General features: G+C 38.8%; 1 protein-coding gene across 19 annotated transcripts in view; it reads left to right on the top strand.

The window, feature by feature from the left end:
- The first annotated feature begins 274 nt into the window (after nt 1–274).
- Nucleotides 275–21,019, top strand: part of LOC129447743 (protein MTSS 1) — a 99,198-nt gene continuing 78,453 nt past the window's right edge. For 5 of the 19 annotated variants that reach the window (XM_055209541.2, XM_055209534.2, XM_055209543.2 and 2 more), the window contains exons 1-3: nt 279–806; nt 4,486–4,547; nt 10,779–10,852. In XM_055209541.2, coding sequence (XP_055065516.2) covers nt 732–806; nt 4,486–4,547; nt 10,779–10,852 — 211 coding nt within the window. In that variant the 5' untranslated portion in view covers nt 279–731. Of the gene's footprint in view, nt 807–4,485; nt 4,548–10,778; nt 10,853–21,019 lie in introns of all 19 variants that reach the window. The other 14 variants (XM_055209538.2, XM_055209535.2, XM_055209531.2 and 11 more) reach the window with 8 other exon arrangements.

Below are 21,019 nucleotides of genomic sequence, written 5' to 3'. Positions count from 1 at the left end.
GTTGGTATAACCATACCAGTGCATTAAAACTATACTAGAGTCATAAAATAAAATTTTAAATAGCTTTTTATTGTAACATTCGTCTCATGACGATTGCCTTTACGTCCTAAACACGTCATATAATTTAACGTATCTGACATGTTGACGTGGTTTATATGATGTTATTCTGACGAAAACATTCATTTAAAATAATAAACAACAACGGGGCGTTGCGATAAGAGGGCGCGCCTGGAGGTGCAGAAAACAAGAGGCGGGGCGATCCAAGGGCGCGCCTTGAGGTGCAGTGAGAAGGGGCGGGCCGACGCGAGGGCGCGCTTGTGTGCGTGCGTGAATGTGTGTACAGTGATCTGCAGCTGTGTGTGAGGTGACTGCGCCGCGGGTTTAGTTTCATAGAGTCGCGTCGATATTTGTTGTGTTTTCAGCCGCTCGACAGAGTTTGGATAGGAATAGTATCTTTGGATGATCTTTCTCGTCTGTTTTTAATCGCTTTTACTTGTGGACTCGCATTATTATGTTTTTCAGCACAGAGTCATGGAGTGTGTGTTATGGTGGGGAAAAACGGGGCTATTAAATCGGTTTTTGCCCCATTGCATCGACTGATCCGCGCCACATACCCGTACAGAACCTGGATCTGATTTGAAACCTCTTTTTATTGATCTGGATTTGAAGCCGATCGCATTTAAAGGGAACTGATTGATAAAGAAGACGATTGAGTTGTTTTGTAAAGGCAGATGATGGAGGCTGTGATTGAAAAGGAGTGCAGTGCTCTTGGCGGACTCTTTCACACCATCATCACAGACATGAAGGTAAAGATGTTGTGTTTGTTTAAACCCTCAACAGTGTGTCAACAAAGTCACCAGTTGCTTTTGATAGAGATCGCCAGACGTCATCTGTCACCCTGATGCTTTAATGTTTTTGTAAGCATATTTCACACACGCATCATTGCGTTTTCATTGCAACTGTCTGACGCTGCATCTGTGGGTCACAGATGCAAGTGAATGCATGCATGCTAGAAGAAATGCATATTTTTAGTGCATATATGGAGTATAAATATTCAAGTATAAATCATATGCAAATCATGGTATTTGCACATGTTTTAAAGTTTGTATGGATTGTTGCACACCTGTTCCAAGGAATTGTTGGAATTCTGTTGACCTCAGAGGTCTCAGGTGGGAAGAGCTAAATGTGGAGGAATGACAGCTGCTGTAGTCCATGTCATTATAAGGAAACCATGAGCCGGTCTTATTTAATGATGCATCATCACATTTTATATACACGCTGTTGGAATAGCAAAGCTGTGATCTCATACATTATAGCGATGGATCAAAAATGACTTTATTTACATGCAACATGTACACAGGCCTGATGGGAGCTTATTGAATTGGTGAATCTGTATCCCTGTCCATCCATCTATCCGTGCACATGTTTTCCTTTTAAGCTTTGTTTATAGTTCTTAAAATCTACAGCGATGGATCATTTCAGCCTGACATCTAAAAGAGACCTACATGGAAAAATGACGCAAAGTCTCTCACCCTGGCAACCCTTTTGTATGGCATTTATGTAGGGAGTCTATTGTATGTGCTGCTTTGTTGTTACTTAGTGATAGGGTCAGTTTCCAGGTCTCTGAAATATTTATCAGGTGTTTTGTGAGCTCGGTTATAACTTCAGAAGAGCCAGCGTGTATTTCGTCATTTCTGCCTACTGTACTGTATACAATAAATTCTGATCAGGTGATTCATTTAATATACAAACTGCCTGCTCTTGACTTGTTTAAGATATCCGTGTTGTCTGTGTCACGAACCGAAACAGTCAAATGTGCTACAGGGTTTACCTTTCAGAGTTTGAATACACACAGGAAATGGTTTCCATATAGTACTACTGTAGGTCCAATGATATACAGAGCCAAGATGATCTCAGATCACTAACTTGGACAATGTACTTATGTGGTCTCATATAATGCACCTCGAATTAAAGATCCTTAAGACCTTTTATATGCTAGAGAGTCAAAGGATATGGTGCTTTTCTCTGTACTGTTATGTCGATTAGGTTGCGCATTTGTACATTCATTTCAAAATCCCATTGAGTGTGTCTTCAATGCAAGCTGACCCATATTGTTCTGCAATATAAAGTTGTTTTTGTGTCAATGTTTCGCCAACAAAAAAGTATCATGGTACTTCCGTGTTTTTTTTGGGCATGGTCTTTTGTATATTGACCGTGGTGGTACCATGTTATTACCTGGTAGATGAATGGATGGGTTAGTAATCCTGTACCATGAACTACATTGAAGTACCACACGATACAATCCTTGTACCATAGTTCTAGTACAAAAAACAATGGGATCTAGCCGTCACTGGGGCGGTACCCTTTCAAAAAGTACACCTTTGCACCTAAAAAGTTCATATTAGTAACTCAGAGGTACATATTGGTACCAATTGTATACATATTGGTACCAATTGTATACATATTGGTACCAAATATATACATATTGGTACCAAATATGGGTTATTCTCACGAAAACTTGGTTTTAAACATGTCAAAATGTAAAAATTGCTTAAATTTACTTTTTTTCCCACCAGACATTGAAAAACAAAGTCTGCAGTTAATGGGAACATTAATTTAAAAACTTTTACTTATCATTTAAAACTTTTTGTAGCATAATTAAAAAAATTAGTCCTAAAAAATCTCATTACCGCAACAGTCAGAAAACATCAACACTGACATATTTTCAAAATGACATGACAAACCTGAAAGAACATAATTTGGAGATTCTGCACATGCATTTAAAATCAAAGTATTATGCTTCTATTAATTAAATTAACATTTAATAAGCATCTGTTGCGGTAATGATAATCAAAATGTCGTGTAAGCATTCTGACAAGACAATATTTCAAATTAACTGTAAAAAAAGATCTTACCTGGTAGCCATCTTGAAGTAACTGGTCCATGTGCCTGGTCACTCAAAATCAAACTTTATTAAAATTCTGTATGTGTGCTTAAACTGTTCTCAAAAAGTGTTGCGGAGGATGAGAACATCAGGCATGGACACATCATTTTCCTAATTTTTCTTCATTATCATTATACATGAATATTCAGTAAATATTTTTTCTGTCATCTAAAGTAGTCTAGCAAAACATCCATTTATTTTTTTTCTTAATTTGATTAAATTACAACATAACGGATGTTCAAACACAGCCGGACACATTGCGGTAATGAGAATTTCAGCAGAAAAGGAGATAAAATTTACAATTATAAATTCTTATGTTGAAATCACACATTGTGCAAGGTAGAACACAGTATGGTGTTAATTCTGATGCTTTTTAATGTTACTATATTACACATTTTAAAGCTAAAATCATTAGTGCCGTGGTGTTTCAATGGTTTCGTGAGAATCACCCATATATACATATCTGTACCTAAATGGCACATATTAGGACCTTTTTACTGCCTAAAAAGGTTGTTCACTATATAAAACAACTTTCTTTCTTAGTATTTTAGTGTTGTCTTTATTACAATTATCTAAAAATGCATTTTCTTGATGAGCAAAATGACCTAAAAAAAGTTAGTTTTTAGACAAAAAAACAACAACAACTTAAAATTTAAGTGAATTTTTTGTGCTTAAAACAAGCACAAAAAAAGAAATCTGCCAATGGAGTGAGAAAATAAATCGTGTACATTTTTCTTAAACATTTAATTCAAGAAAAATTCAAGAAAAATTTCCCCATTGCCAGATTTTTTTGCTTTTTTTGTACATTTTGTCTAAAATCTAGATTTATTTTCTTAGGTCATTTTGCTCATCAAGAAAATACATCTTGATTTAACAATTTTATTTTATTACTAAAAAAAGACAAAAATACTAAGAAAGTAATTTTTTCAGCTTTAGAACCATTTTTTGACCATTTATTCTCACAGTGATTATGTGGATTTTGTAAGCTAGGTACAGTGGTAAAAACCCTTCAATAAAAAAACTTTTTTATTGAGATGTTTGTCTTGTGGACGTTGATAATAGGGCTTTCACAATGATTAAATAATCGTTTCAACGCAATTGTTTGACCTCAGCGCGATGATTTCAGATCACCGCAATGATTGCACATCTCTCTAAAAAAACACAAGGGGGTGAGCTACAGCGCCTGTATAAACGAGACTGCAGATTACTTTTAAATATGTGTTATGTGTATTAATATTTACTGCCAGGTAAAGCTTGCAAAATATTTAATTTAATTATATAGATTTATATAATTATAATTTATAAAAGAATTATAGATTTATAATTATGATCACAAGAATATGTGAAAATTATTTCATAAACAAAGAAAAAACTGTATGAGAATTAAATGTAAAAGCAATAAAATAGGATTTTAATCATTGTAATCGTCAAAATTTATTTATTAGACAATTAACCATCAGACAAATTTCATAATCGTGACAGCCCTAGTTGATAATATAGTGATAATGTGTTAATCTCTTATTTGTCTTTTGCATCTACAGAGCAGTTATCCCATCTGGGAGGACTTTATCAACAAAGCTGTGAAGCTCCAGTCTCAATTGAGGTAAGAGTTTCATGTCCGTCTGCATACCATCACCTTTGCTCTGGGTGTGAAAAGGAACTGTGCGATTGTGTGATTTGTCATATTTTATGGGTTTTGTTTTATTGGTTAGTTTAATGGAGTTAAGCCCCAAGGAAGGCAAGCTAATCTTCCTGAAAAGGGGTGTTTACCTGTGCAGATTTAAAGGGGGGAACGTTCGGCCCTCCCTTAGAGCTTGTGGTTATAATTTGTAGCCTGTGAAGATCTGCAGTTGTCATTAAAGCCTGATCTTGTGTTTCTACTTAAAGCGGAGAATGCATGACCCACTTCAGCTTAATGCAGATGTGAGAACCGGGTGTGCAACATGTAGCTGTTTTTGATCATCTACTGATTGTGTTGAACGTAGGCCATGTTTACATGATAACTTGTTCAACTAAAAATGTAAATCTTTTTATAGATTTTGGCGTTTTGGTCCTTTTGAAAACAGGGTTTAAAGTGCAAGTTTTTTAAGACAACACCGCTTTTACAAAAAAGCTATTACATCATGCGCATGTGTATTACATGTTCAGTTTATAGGCATGCACCGATTGCAACTTTATTAACCGGTTCCGATATCTGATTTTTCTGTAGGTGTGACGTGCCGATAACGATTTTCTTTTTAAGAACTATAATTGACAGCATGTACAAACTTTTATTTCATAATTTTTTTTATTTTCAACAAAGGAACAGGCGGACTGGGGGTCTAAACCCCAAGACTATTTAGATTTATTTCTGTACAAGCTGAAACGGAAGCATTTGTAAAATATTAATTACGGGCGCGATTTGTGGGGGAGGTTCAGATCGCCGTCTTTTATGTCAAAAGGATCACGTTTTTTGGCTAGGGAATTAAATGAATGCTGCGGTCAGGGGGCTATAATTACAGCGAGTGGCTGCGGGGTTATTGCTTGCGGCACTGGCAACAAATGGACCGGCTCAGAATCGGAATGTCGTGAGAATGTTGGTTCCGGTCTGGGTCGGTCATGCGTAAAATCAGCCAGTCTTGGTGCATCTCTAGCATGCACGAGTGCATGACCTTAACAACAATGGCATGTGATGGTGCCAGGGAGGCCCCAGATTTATGAAATTTAATTAAAATTTTATTTTAAATAAACATTTTTATTTATTTTATTTTAAATTGTATAATTTTATTATTTTATTTAACTTTTGTGTAATTAAACCTCAGAAAAATAAGGCTATTAATGAACACCACTACATTGTATCATTTAATATGTTTTGTTTTATGTCATAAATTTCTTTGGGGGCACCGTGAAGAGATGCACCATACACAATGGGGTTCACGCCGAGAAGTTTGAGAACCACTGTCCTACAGGACTGTGTTTGTGCTACTCAAGATGATGAGTTTAACGCTTCTCCAACAAAGTTTACAAAAATGCGTCACTTTATAGTCCAGTGTTACTTGTAGAAATAAACCTACCTCCTTGTCTATCCAACCAAACTTCCATGATGCTTTTGGCATCTTAATTATTTGTATTTATGAGAATGAGTCTGTGCGCGGTGTGTAGTGTTTCTTTACGAAGTAACATCGCCATCTACTGGCGTGACAGGCAAAATACGATGTTTTTAGATGGAGAATGGAGTTTAGTCATGTAAACGGAGATCATTCGACAACTAGTAAAATTGATCGAAACCTTTTCCAGTTTTATTACAATCGTTACTTTTTGTAAATCCGCACTTAAAAACAAAGGTTTTCGGAAACAGTTGTGATTGCAAGATTTTGTGAAATATAATGGGAGCAATTATTAATAAATAATTATTATCATTGCAATGTTAAAAAAGAATGAAAATGCTTGGAAAGTAACAAGCCAGTGTTCATTTATATAACATGACATGATACGTCCACTTAAGGGTTAGCATAGCTAAATTAGTTCTCTGGAATTGAAAGGGTGCTGCGGTTTAAGCCTCATAAAATAACACCACAGAGAGAGTAATGCAGATGGCCAGCATTGGTTTCCTTCATGTGTGCTGGTGGATCGAGAGTTTCCATCATGCCATGAAAAATCTTTAATCTTAACTGTAACAAACACAATGAGAACCTCTGATGTGTCTTGGCTAAATATCCACTCGGTTCTTGTTATACTCAACATGCTAAAATTTCAACGTGATATCCAATAGTAGGCTTTGATGGTTTCACTTTGCTTCCTCATTTGTTGATGAGTCATATAGCCATTCAGCACCTCAGCCACTCTGTTTACACAGTCTGTTGGTCATACGTTGAAATTGCATCTGCAAACAACACGTCTGTTTGGTCAGGCCAGGCAATAGAAAGGTCAAGAGCAACATTATGCACGTACAGACTGGTGGTTTATGTGGACTGTAGCATATTGTACGTAACCTTTGTTATCTTTAAACAGTCTGCAACGTGATCATAAAGACAGAAAGTGTTTTGAAATTTGATACCGTCTGCTTTTAAAGAGCCAGTTTGACAAGTTTAACGAATAACAAGTGTGGGATTGAAGTAGTGCACAGTGACATCATCTTAATAAAGGCACACATATGAAAGCGTTGCTTTTAACTTAAAACCAGTTTTTAAAGTCCAGGTACTCTCAGGTAAACATCTCTGTTTGGTGAATAATTGGTGTGCTTCGCCTTTAAAAGCTAATGGTTAAGGTTCATCTCAGGCATTAGATGCTGTTCTGTGATCAGTCCCGGTACAGTAATGGAAGGGCACTGAAGATGTCTTTTGGGAAGTACCTAATGAAATCCAAGTCTATAATCAATCTCTTTCAAAGAGGCCAAAGACGCCGTGCTCCAAAATTACAGTTTTTTGGGCCGTCCGTATATTTTGTGGCTAAAATCATCTCTTTTCCTGTCTGATCTGACCACACCGACGGTTCAGAAACTCCAGTACGCACATGATGCCAGGCATCACGAGACGTCCATGGAGGTTTTTCGTTTCTGATTGGTAAAGCAGCTGCGTCTTTCTCTCCATATTTTTCCAGATTTTATAGCCGCTTTAACTTTCGACATGTTTAGTTGTCGAACCCGATGCCCTTGAGCAGATTGCGTGGTTCAGTTTACTTTTGGACCTATAAGGTAATTAAATAGCTAATGTTTAATTTCTCCTAGTTACTGCGTTGTTTTCTCCAGCATGCACTCGAATTATGAGAGAGTTTAGTTTTCATTGTTGTTTAGTAATATGAAGGAATGTGTTCGGTTATTGCTTCTTTTGGTCATTGTGATGGATGGTGTTTTTGTAAGTGTGAGGTCTGGGATGTTCTCATAAAACAAAACCCAACAGCATCTCGCTCGCAGCAACTCCTCTGAATGCCTGAGATGATTGGAAATGGCTTTCAGTTTAGATAAAGACGAAAGTTAAATTGAACAATAACAAACTCCACAACAAGCAATAACCCTACTGAAAAGCCTAGCTGGGAGTAGCTGGTTTAAGCTGGTCTTCCAGCCTGGTTTTAGATAGTTAAGGCTGGTTTTAGAGGGATTTGGCCAATTTTTTTAGCTGGTCAGTCCGGGAGACCAGCTGATCCACCCACCAGCTAAAACCAGCTAACCCACTAGCTTGACCAGGCTGGAAGACCAGCTTAACCATCTTTGCCAGGCTGGGAGGACCAGTTTAAACCAGCTACTTATATCTTTAACCAGCTAAGACCAGCTAACCACTCATCCCAGACTGATCAGCTAAGACCAGCTAAAAAGTAGGGCTGCAACAAATTAATTATCGAATAGTTGTTTGATTAGCATTATCGATGCTCCCGTACCACCCGTCGGACAGCACGGACACTCATCTGCTTTATACAGCACGAACTGTGCACTTATAACTAGGTGCAGTTTCTTTATACAACATGTGCTGCACGTTTATCAGCCGCTTCTTCTTCTGACCACGCAACCATCTTGTTTAAAAGCAAGGCAGTGTTACCCAGACCGCAGCGTTGCCAGGTCCTCTGCCTTTTGGGGGAGTTCTGAATTGGACAACTTTTAAACTGTTTCTGCAGGTTGATGTTTTTCTTTGGGTTAAAGATGGAAGGATTGGGTTCATGAGTTGTTGGTATTTGGGCTGTGAATAGTCATTGGGATGCTTTTGGAGTAATTTTGAATGGCCATTGGGCTGGTTTTGTTACATTGATCTGGTAACCCTAACAGGACAATGATGGAAGCAAAAGCACAAAATAATGCTGGTTTATAAATGATTAATTTTGACCTTTAATATAAGTGAGTTTGTGTTTGTTTAATTGTTGTTGGCTTTTCATAAAAAAAGAGTATTAAACCACAAACTAAGCATCTGTTTTAAGGTAAAGGGGAAAACAATTATTTTATTTTTAAATTAACAATGCATGTATATCCCTACTGAAAAATCCTGCTAAGACCAACATAAGCTGGTTTTAGCTGGTTTCCTGGTTAGTTTTTTGCTGGTTTTGCTGGTGTAGGAAGCTGGTCTAGCTGTGTTTTTGTTACTTTTTAAGCTGGTCTAGCTGGATTTAGCTGGTCAGGCTGGAAGACCAGCTGATTCACCAGCTTGACCAGCTTTGCCAGCCTGGGAGGACCAGATTAAACCAGCTCCTGCCACCTTAAACCAGCTAAAACCAGGTACCAACTTATGCTGGTCTTAGGTCGATTTTTCAGTCTTTCATATCATAATGGCTTATTTATTTTGTTAATAATGAAAATTGTTAATTCTCATCAAGGCCTAAAGTTGAACATTAAAATGTGTTTATTTACCTGTCGCAAAATTTCCTCATCAGCACATCCCCGAAGACTCAATTCGTTTTGAAATGTAAAGATATTTTACTATTTAAAAGCTGCAAAAACGTTTTATTTGAGGTCTAAAATATCAAAAATAAAAAGATTGTATTAGTAAAACTGTAGTAGTGTGTGGCTTTTGCACTTTTAAAAGTAATCTACATGTGAATACCCTAATTTAGTGACTTATTAAAAAAAATCGAATTGAGTGAATATTTATGTTTTTATCAGATTAGTCGAATTATCAGGAACAATAATCACCCAATTAATCGATTATGAAAATAATTGTTAGTTGCAGCCCTGCTAAAAAGTGTCCAAACCTGTCTAAAACCAGCCTACTACATCAGCATAACTAGCTAAAACCAGCCTAAGCTGTATATGGTCTTTTCAGAGTAATTCCACAAAAAACATTCAAAAAAGTATAGAAAATCGAAATAACACCATTAAAGTAAATTATTAAATTAATAATCAACCTAAAACTGAAACTGTAATGTTTTACTTGTTCCTGTTATTTAACCTAGCAGGAAAGTCAAATTTGCTTGCACAAGAACGAATGCCATTCTTGTTTTAATGAGCCAATGTATGGTTCCTATAGCTAGCTCAATAAGTAGAGCATTGTGTTTGCAGTACAAAGGTCAAGGGATTTATTCCCAGGAAGCACACTTTGAATGCACTGCAATTTGCTTTGGATAATGTTTGAGAAAAGATTGCTTCATATCTTATTCTGCATTCTATGGAAGTAAGAAAGTTGCTCGAGTTCAAAATAGTTTGTTATTGCGTAAGACAAACAGTGTTTTGAATGATGCAGGTTACGTCCTGTATAGCTCCTCCCTGACACGCTTCTCTTTGATACTATCGTCGGGTTATAACTAATTATCAAAACATCATATCGCCTACGACTAGCATAGGCTGCCTGCGGCGTTCCCCGCCCAGTATCTGTTTTGCCATTTGCGTCACGGTTTCTAAAACCAGATCCGATCCCTGGATTCTTCTCCACGCGGTTACGCTTGTGTACGGCCGTTTATGAGGTCTGTCACATGACATCCCAGTCAAACCTTTGCATGCTGCCGTGGAAACACGCGATCAGATTTCACAGTTGTCTGCTCGTGTCAGGCGTTCCGCGCGTGGTCGGGGAATTCTTGTAGTGCCAAAGCAAGCGCTGACTTTCCTTTTTCACTCCGTCTCGTTTTCCATTCAGCCTCTGGAATTGCGTCGCATTCCTGGTCGCGCCACGGTTGTTATCGGTGTAAGATATGGGTCTTTGAGTCTGTATGAGGCTGGCAGACAAACAGAGATCTGGCAATAGGCACACAAGCAAATGTCTTTTTAGAAAGCAACGAACCTAACCCCCATCAACATCCGTTCAACTCCATCAGTGAAATAACTTTTGATAAAATCATCCAACTGAAGTTAACCAGTTGCCTGTGGTGCACATGCATTTTGTTGTTTTGTAGATAAGGGCCAATTGTTGACCAGGTGTGTGTGATTTATTTTCTTTTTTAGGACGACTGTGGTTGCTGTCGCAGCGTTCCTGGACGCCTTTCAGAAAGTGGCTGACCTGGCCACCAGCACACGAGGTAAGCAGATGGAGGAGACACAGAAAGGGCCGAGGTGGGAGGAGCTAAGATAAGCTTAAAGGGATACTTCACCGAAAAAAGAATATTTAGTTATTATTTACTCCCCCTCAAGTTGTTTTAGACTTTATATATCTTAATAAATGTATACAAGATATTTTGAAAAACCATAGTTTGTAAGTATGGAAGTGAATGGTGACCCAGATCTGCTTGGTTACAAACATTCTTCAAAATATCTTTCTTTGATGATGAATGAAAAAATTATGAATTTTCATTTTTGGGCAAACTATCCCTTTAAGAAAACATATCTTTCTATATCCTGGTTCTTTTCAGTGCCCGTTTCTTTTAATATTTGATGCGTCTTATCATTGGATGTAGTGTAACTGTACGTACACACCGCCGCAGACAATGAGCCTTAACATCGACGTCACGTTTTGGGCGTCTTGAGTGACCAGAGTGTCAATCAGAAGGTTGAAGGAAGATCAACTTTATGGTAATGAGCTATGACGCGGTTCATTGGCAAGCAGCGGCAAACCGCCAGCAACCAATCGGAAAATAGCCTAGACGTTCTTCGCTGGCTGATTCCGGAGAAACATACAATGTAAATTTTCGATCCTACCAAAACATTAGTTCCAAGTAAATGATAATCGCTGTTGCTGGGTTTCCTATCATGTATGACATGACTTTATTTTCATATAGGGACCAGTTACAAAAGAACGAGTCAAAATAGCTGGTATAGTTGGTGTCCCCGGTGAGTTTGTGAAGTGCGTGCTGATGATTTATAATATTTTACTGATATTTTTGATACTCAAACGTGTCTGTGTCTTACCAGTAGGACTGCACAGTGTATCGTTTAAGCATCGATATCATGATGTACGAATCCATATAGTCACATCGCTGGAAGAATAGGTAGTTATCGTAGTTGATTCGTGATTCATGATTTCACCGTAACACAGATTTAAAGGTGCACTCTGTAAAATTTAGCGGCATCTTGTGGTGAGGTTGCGAATTGCAACCAACGGCTTAGTGCAAGGCTCACCCCTCGCTTTTGAAACACATAGAGAAGCTACAGTAGCTGCCACCGGACAAACATGTCATCGTCTGAGACAACTTAGTAAAAAATTGTCCTTTAAGGGCTTTTGTAGAAAAATGGCATCACAAAATGGTGACTTCCATGTAAGGGGACCCTCTGTGTATGTAGATAAATAGGTCTCGTTCTAAGGTATTAAACACATAACAGTTCATTATGAAAGGTCTTTAAACACCCCTGATAATATAGTTTTGTATATTATTTTGCATTCTGTCAAAAGATCCTTCTAAAAATTACACACTGCACCTTTAACCAATTGCTCAGATGCAATAAAGTAATAATAGTAGTAATAATAATAATAGCTAATTATTATTTTTTCCAGACCAAATGTGACCAAAATGATTATAAAAATACTGTAAAAGGTTTATAATTTCAATGTATTGGTTTTTTTCCGTTACCATTTCATAGTGACACAGCCTTCAGAGCGGCCAAAGCGTCAACAAGCTTACCGTACTTTTTGACAAGCGTCCTTGACCGCACAGCCTGAGCTTCTTTGGAAGCTTAGCACTGCGGCAGTGTGTACGTACAGTAAGAGAAGTTGAGACACTGACGAAAGTCAATTACTGATAGTCCATTTTAACATTGTGTATATTGTGGTTGCACATTGGGATATCCATTGTAGTTTTCATTGTAGTTTAGCTTGTTTGTATGTATGTGGATCTCTGGAATACTTGATTTTGATTGGTCAGTTGTGGTATGATTGCAGAATGCCAATTGAGCAAAAGAAATCAAATATTTTTAACACTATGATTGCGTATTACTCTATGCAAACAATTTTCTACATAGCTGTGGTAGTTTCTCTAGTATCATTTTGCAGTTTCTTACTCGTGACATAATAAACGTAACGTGAACTCAAATCAATATTTCATATCAGTGTCTATCGTAAGGAGCCATGTAATCGAGATCCAGCTGGTCTTTATCTTGCGGGATCTTTTGCAATAATGACCGCCCGACCGTACATGGGATGGGAAATGGGCATATTTTCAGTGTCCGGGAATGTGAGAAAGAAAGAAGAGATAAGGAAACAGAGTAGGGTTTACTATGGTAAAAGGGCTTCGTTTAAAGTACCCTCAGTCTTGATCTCCACACAATCCTAAATATAGTCACCTATAAAGCACTTTCATTCATCACTGCCTGCAGAGCTCTCTCTCTCTCTCTCTCTCTCTCTCTCTCTCTCTCTCATTGGGTCTTTTCTGACTGATGTAAGCGTGTGAAACAGGTCTGCAGTGTAAACTCAGGTGGTCTTCTTCACATTGGTATGGTTGTTGGCCGCAGTCCATGTCATTATCCAATGGTGCATCACTTTAAGCTACCAATTAAATGTATTTCAAGCCAAATCTACATGCAACTAAATGTGAATGTATGTGAAGACACAGGTTGCCAGTTTATTCCCATGAATTCCCATATATTCCAATTAATTCCCATATATTCCCATGGAAAGTTTCAAGCTTTGAAAATTCCCAGAATTTAGCAACCCTAGTAGACCAAAAGAAAACTTGAGTATCTTTTCTATTCTTTTAGTAGGTGTGGCAAGGTTAATTTTGGTATGTGTGTACAGTATATGGGTGTGTGTGTTTGGGTGGGGATGCCAGATTTTGACCTCTGATGTGACTGATATAGCTACAATAGCAGTGTGATGCTCTCTGAGGGCCACGTTAAACTATAAACTATATTTATACAATGTTTTTGGGTGTTTACCTATAAACATGTGAATACTGGGAGTCTCGTGTTGGATCAGACACAGTCTCTAGATACAGGCCATTATGTTCCAGTTTCATTTCCTATTAGCTCTTTTGTCTTTATCACTTTTTTTGTGTGGCACGTCTCTTTCTCCACAAACAAAGTCTCGATTTTCTGCGAGGTAAAGCGGCAAGGTGGAGCGACCTCCTCGCGGTATCGAATCTCAGAGGCATGCACCAGTCTCCATAGCAACCGAATGGAAATTGTGTGTGTGTGCGCGGCCAGGATCACACCCTGTTCGATTTTATAACTCAGCTGATGGCTCGGTGATGTCACATCTGGTTAATATTTCCACGGCCAAATCGCTCATTTCCTCAGCAGCCCTTGGCAACGTGTCTAATTGAATCTTGAGGCTTCTGTGCTTGTTATCAGCTCACAACTGATGTGTTCGAGGGAGGAGCGCTTGATGATTTATTCAGCACACACACATGCACCCCCTTCCCCGGTTATCTCCCCCATCGGCGTTTCTTCGATGGGTTAATGACTGACACTCCCACAGGCTTGACAAAACCAACAGATGCACAGATATGTCTCGTACATACATGTCAGAGCATGAACCCACATCACACAATTCCCATGATCGGCCACTTCCTCTATTCAGATATCAGCCCGTATTCACGATTTGACTGTAATTTTTGTGTTTGAATGATGAGGGGAGGGGATGACATAATTGTTTTTAAGAATTGTGCATTGAAAGAGACTGCCATTTATGTCTTTGATAACTCTAAGATTGCTTTTATATTCAGCGCTTGAAAAACAGATTGGGGGTGATGGGCCGTCACCATGACAACATATTTGGATGTTTGGGAATGAGGTAATTTTTATGGTGGCACATACATGTGGCCCGTCCGCCATAAACATTATAGCATTAATATTAGACAAATAATCACGTCATCTCATTTCATTTTGATGATACGGTGTTAAAAGTTATATAAAAGCGTAATCTTTTTAGCACCCACTGGGGTTATTAAAGTAGGATTATGTTAAGCCTCACAAGCAATGAGTTGTGGGAATACGCGGTAATGACACCATGAGTGGTGTCTGATCTGGGATCAGCCGTTATGACCTAGTCATAGTACTAGACTTAAAAAGCTGATTTATTTATTACTTTTTGTAACTTGGAATGAACTTGGAATCTGTTAAATGATAACTGCGTTCGTTGTGTGTGTATATTTACCCATAATGCACTGGGGTTTGTTTATACACATGGTTCATGCCAGTTAGAGATGCAGGAATCTGACCTCTGGATTTTGAGATATACGTGCTTAAGCAGCCTTAGACTCCTGTTTCACTTTCAGGTTATAAATAAGTGTCCCATTGCAGTCCGGTGTATCAGTTTTGTCGCACTTGAAATTCAGCACTACAAAACGTGTTTCGGGTTTGACGCGATCAATAAAGCGCTCCATATTAAAGGGATAGTTCACCCAAAAATGAAAATTATGTCATCATTTACTCACTGTAAACCGTTGGTGTTACAAACCTGTATAGATTTTTTGTTTTGATAAACACAAAGGAAGATATTTGTAATGAAGCAGGAAACAGAAGCACCATTGACTTCCATAGTAAAAAAAATACTACTATTGAAGTTAATGGTGCTCAATGGATACACGGCTCAAAATGCTTGTATCCAGATATTTATACAGGTTTGTAACAACATGAAGGTAAGTAAATGATGACAGAAATTTCAGTTTTGGGTGGACTGTCCCTTTAAATTTCGAAATCTAATTTGAATATAAATCACAGGCAAAAAACATTTGGCTTTAATTTGCTTGCGAAATGTTCAAGTTTCTTTTACCTTGCCTTTTGTAAAGCATAACAATATAATAAATATAAAACATAATGTCTTATTTGGGGTTGCTTGTCCCTTATACACTTACAATTTATATATTCAGGCTCATTAATTTCTTATATTCTATACCATCTATATTTATAGGTCATATGAATATTTAATGCTTTGCATATTATAGTCTTACATTCTCATCTATTGAGCTGTCATCTCCAGAACAAAACCTGTGCGTCTTCTTCCGAGCCTGCATGTCTGTGCATAACCCCAAGATTTAAAATGTGTCAGATGTGAAGCGTGTTCGTGATGTGCTGACACACTCAAGAGATATGTGTTCACTATTGAAATGTTTTCTTTGGCACCGATCGGGGCTTTGGTTGTCATCGAATGAGTAGGTTATCGAAACAAAGGCTTTGTGGAGATTTACAGTATCAACCTCTTATAATCTGTGCTGTTCAAGCGGTGGTTTAAAGTGTGAGTGTTGTTGATTTTTTTTCTCTGTGAGGAATCCTTTTTGAACCAAACAATCCTCTCATTGTTTAAGAGTACTTTCTTTTTCTTTGTTTGAGATCTCAAAATCTGAACTCCTTCATCGTATTAAACGTCATCGTGACAATGGTATTTTTATTTATGCAATTTTCTTGTTTTGTTCATTAAAGATGTCCAGAATCTTCTGTCCTCTTCTCTGGTTTACCACAAGGTCATTAATTATTAAAGACATTTTCACAGATTTGATTAAATAATTAAGCGGCATGGAGATAAAATCGTCTCTCTCGGGGAAAGCAAAGTCTTATGCTGCGTACACACCAAACGCAAAGCATTTGTGTTCCTCGCTCCAGATTACTCTCAGGATTTAACTTTGTGTCGTGCAAATTTTCCGCTTGAGTTGAATATTTTCAGCTTGCTCAAAGATGCATTTGAGGCAAATAGCGCAGTTTTGCGGCAATTGCGCTGCCCAATTTGCGTCATTTGGATCACCCCGCACGAGTTTGCGCGAGTTTGCGGCTGCTTGCGGCTGCTTGCGGCTGCTTGCGGCTGCTTGCGGCTGCTTGCGGCTGCTTGCGCCTGCGCCGCCTGTTTGCGCCTGTTTGCGCCTGTTTGCGCCTGTTTGCGCCTGTTCGCGCCTGTTCGTGTCTGTTCGTGTCTTTGCATTGACTTTGTGTGTAATCTATTCACGCAAATCATTGAATACACATTTGGAGTGTGACATTTCATTCCAAGTGCAATATCTGTCGCTTTTTATTGCAAATCTCAAACTCAAAAATCTAATAAAAGGCAGACGCTTTAACATTTAATACTGCAAACTTCAATTGCATTTTTGCGTCAATTAGGCTGCCCAGTTTGCATCATTTGGATCCCCCCGTGCGAGTTTGCGTCTGCTCGCGTCTGTTGTCGTTCTTTGCATTGACTTTGTGTGTAATCTATTCACGCAAATCATTGAATACACATTTGGTGTGTGACATTTCATTCCAAGTACAATATCTGTCGCTTTTTATTACAAATCTCAAACTCAAACATCTCATAAAAGGCAGACGCTTAAACATTTAATACTGCAAACTTCATTTGCATTTTTGCGGCAATTGGGCTGCCCAATTTGCATCATTTCCCCCCGCGCGAGTTTGTGTCTGTTTGTGTCTGTTTGTGTCTGTTTGTGTGTGTCTGTTTGTGTCTGTTTGTGTCTGTTTGCGTCTGTTGGCGTCTGTTTGCGTCTGTTTGCGTCTGTTTGCGTCTGTTTGCGTCTGTTGGCGTCTGTTGGCGTCTGTTGGCGTCTGTTGGCGTCTGTTGGCGTCTGTTGGCGTCTGTTGGCGTCTGTTGCCGTCTGTTGCCGTCTGTTGGCGTCTGTTGCCGTCTGTTGCCGTCTGTTGGCGTCTGTTGGCGTCTGTTGGCCTCTGTTGGCCTCTGTTGGCCTCTGCTCGCGTCTTTGCATTGACTTTGTGTGTAATCTATTCACGCAAATCATTGAATACACATTTGGTGTGTGACATTTCATTCCAAGTACAATATCTGTCACTTTTTATTACAAATCTCAAACTCAAACAGCTCATAAAAGGCAGACGCTTTAACATTTAATACTGCAAACTTCAATACCCCCTCTCACGAACACTGAGTCCAATTCATTTTTCTATCTATACTGATTACCCTCAGATCATTTTTTTCCCTCCAAATGTTCCCAGTGGGAAGACTGAAACGAGCTTGTGTGTGGCTCTGTCTAAATGCTTTGACTTTATTCTGCTCTAACTGGGCCGCCCATTCAGGCTACTGTACGAGCCCAACAGTGGGTCCATTGTGAGCTTTGTGGGGTCGAGCCTTCATCTCTGCTAATGCCAAATGATCAAGCTCGTGAACAAATGGGCATGAAGTCATGGCTTTGCGATGTATTTGAACCAAAGTGAGCCCTGTTTTCGGTCCTAAAGTTAATTGGGGCTTATGTCGCCCTCAACCAGGGTTGACAGTCCTGTGAGTTGGGACCATAGACTGTAAAAAATATGGACGACGCCTGTTCGCTCTCTTCCATTGGTAAAAAGTGAAGCCGCCAGTTGCCCGATATGGCGCTGACATCTTGGGTCTTGAGTCTGCGCAATAGCGATTTCGGGACCAGTCATGCGCAGTAGTGAGCAGGAAGGGAAGGCGCGAAGTCAAAACCCCGCCCTCGCTCTCGTAGAATGCGCATATCACACGATATCACAGCTGTCAATCATGACGTGACACCACCGTTTTTATATCATTAAATAACTAACTAAACACAAACCTATTTTAAAAACAAACATTTGAATTTACATCAGCGTGATAAAAACTACAGTAAATGACAGAAACCAGCTTCGGAAAAAAGATAATTGAAGTGTAATTAATTTTTTTAGTTGGTCTCAAGTCCCATTGAATAACATGGGGAGGTGGGCTTCATGACCTATACTGGGACCGGTCACTGGGGGGCGATCGAGACGTTTTGGCTTCACTTTTCAGGGCTTGTGCGGCACGCTTGGTTGGGACAGATGTGAAAATGGAGTTGGCAGTTCAGAGCAAACCACAGTATGTGCGACAGAGCCGTCGTAGGTTTATGACATTTACAGAAACTGCCCATTGCTATACAGGCTCAGAAATAGAGCTCTCCTAGACTGACCGCAGTAGCGTCGGACGATCGAATCATGGGGCTTGACCTCTGACCCCAAAGCTGTCAACACTGTAGTGAGTGATCGCTTCGTTGCTGCTTCCACATTGTTATCTAGCCACAAATGTAATTACGTCTACGTTTGTTTGACATGTAGCAGAATAACTTAGTAGAACTGTTTTAACATTTTCTTTGCAACCCAGTTCTCGTCACTAGATATAGCCACTAATAAAAGTATTACATTTGTTATATTTGTTTCATCATCTTACGTGCTAAAATCAGCTCATTTTAATGCACAACAATAAGATGGCATATAAAATGATTTACGTGTTTGTACTTGTAACTGAAGACGCACCTTTTCCGTATTCACAACAAATTCCTAACAATCTGTAACTCACTGTTGCGTAACTACATTGTTACCAACTCCCTTTATGATGTTCACTTCTTCCCAAAATTCAGTGCTGTTCCTATTACATAGTTTTGTATTGTGTGCGGCAAAACAATTGCATTTGATTTGAAGCATCTGCTAAATGAAAATGTAAAAATATAAATATTCCACTGTTAACATTGCTATTGAAGACGATTTTGGCTTATAAGCAGGCCTTTGTTTTGGCTTGTCACTTGTCCCAAACATCCCGAAAGTTAATGTTCACGTCTCTATTCACATGTTCCTCACAGTTAAGTCATTGTGCATATAAATAACTATACGCACGAGCACCAGGGTAAGAGAGTTCAGCCAAAAGAGTCTGTTGTTGTTCGCGCACCCCACTGCACTTCTGTCAGCACCTACGATGAGCTCAGACTCGTCCAAGACGATCACATTTCAGGGAAAACCTGTTCCTCTCCCCCGTCGTACCTTTTAAAGTCTTTTTTGGAGCACAGTTCATCTGCATCAAGTTCTTGAACTTGGAGAGACGACCACTGTACGATTTTCAGTGTTTTTTAACCAGTTTCTAAACAAGAAAGATTTGATTATAGTTCTTTGTGATTCCAATCAGGTGTTTTTCTTTGCACGTTTCCAGTATAAATAAAAAGGACTATATCTTCTTGTGTTTATATATCGGTGTGCTTTTGTGGTGGTCAACGAATGAGCCGAAAGCCCACTTGTGCTTTAGACTAGTTTTGGGGATCACACCACGTGCCTGCTGGTTTCTAATTAACTTCATATGAAACGCTGCGAGAGATATCGTACTTACCGTAAACAAGATTTCTCAGATGAAGAGGCCGGTGCCCAAGTACGCTATCTTCTCGGCTCAGTTTCATTATAATCAAGTCAGAGGAGATGAAACGAATACCCAGAATGCCCTGCACTGATGGTTGTGGTTGCGTTTAAGATGACGGATAATCCAGAATGTATGTTAATGCTGTATTTGAGTAAGCACATTATCCCAGATGCTCTGTTGATTTGATGGACGCTTTCCCAAAAGCCATCTCTGGTTGCTTAAAGGGATAGTTCACCCAGAAATGAAAATTCTGTCATCATTTACTCACTCTAATGTTGTTACAAACCTGTATAAATTTCTTTCTTCTGATGAACACAAAGAAGGATATTTTGAGGACTGTTTGTAACCAAAGCGATCAGAAGTAGAATATTATGGAAGTGAATGGGGCTTCTGATCTGTTTGGTTATAAACATTCCTTAAAAATATCTTCTTTTGTTTTAATCCGGACAAAAAAATGTATACAGGTGTGTAACAACATGAGAGTGAGTAAATTATGACAGGATGTTCATTTTTGGGTGAACTATCCCTTTAACTCTTTCCCCCCTGCGTTTTTTTTTTTAGAGTTGCCAGCCAGCGCCAGCATTTTTTATGATTTTTACAAAAGTTGTATTCAGAAAATGTTCTTCTTTAAATATATAAACATACAATATATTAAATGAAAGAACAGACCCTCTTTCTGTTTGTATCACCTCTCAAATATGGGTATGTTTCTTCAAAAAATACCAAATTTTGAGCAAAAAGCTGAGATAATTGCGTTTTTGTGAAGTACTTTTGATAGAGATCAGATTCAGAGCGATCCTCAAAACATACACAGAGTTTGAACTGTTTCCCTAAGGGAATATTTCCGGATTTTACAAGTTGTGTAAGAGTGCCACCTAGTGGATAATAGTGGAAATACGGATTGCCTGAAAAACTCGTCATTGGCAGGGAAGCGTTTTCTCTTAATTGACGAGTTAAAGGCGGGGTGCATGATTTTTGAAAACACTTTGGAAAAGAGAGTCGGTCCGACTACCAAAATACACTTGTAGACAATCAGCAGTAAGGGGCGTGTCTAATAACCAACATCGTTGCCTGGGTTACGTATGTGTGGGGCGGGCCTATCAAAAGAAGGTCCAGATTCTATTGGGGTAGGGGCGTGTTTGTTTAGGTGATTTCAAATGTCAACGTTGGCTTTCAGAGATCATGCACCCCTCCTTTAACACGTCAATGGCGGGGAAAGAGCCTCATT

Source organism: Misgurnus anguillicaudatus, chromosome 10 (assembly GCF_027580225.2).
Source record: "Misgurnus anguillicaudatus chromosome 10, ASM2758022v2, whole genome shotgun sequence".
NCBI lineage: Eukaryota > Metazoa > Chordata > Actinopteri > Cypriniformes > Cobitidae > Misgurnus > Misgurnus anguillicaudatus.
This window is presented reverse-complemented; position numbering and strand designations above follow the sequence as displayed.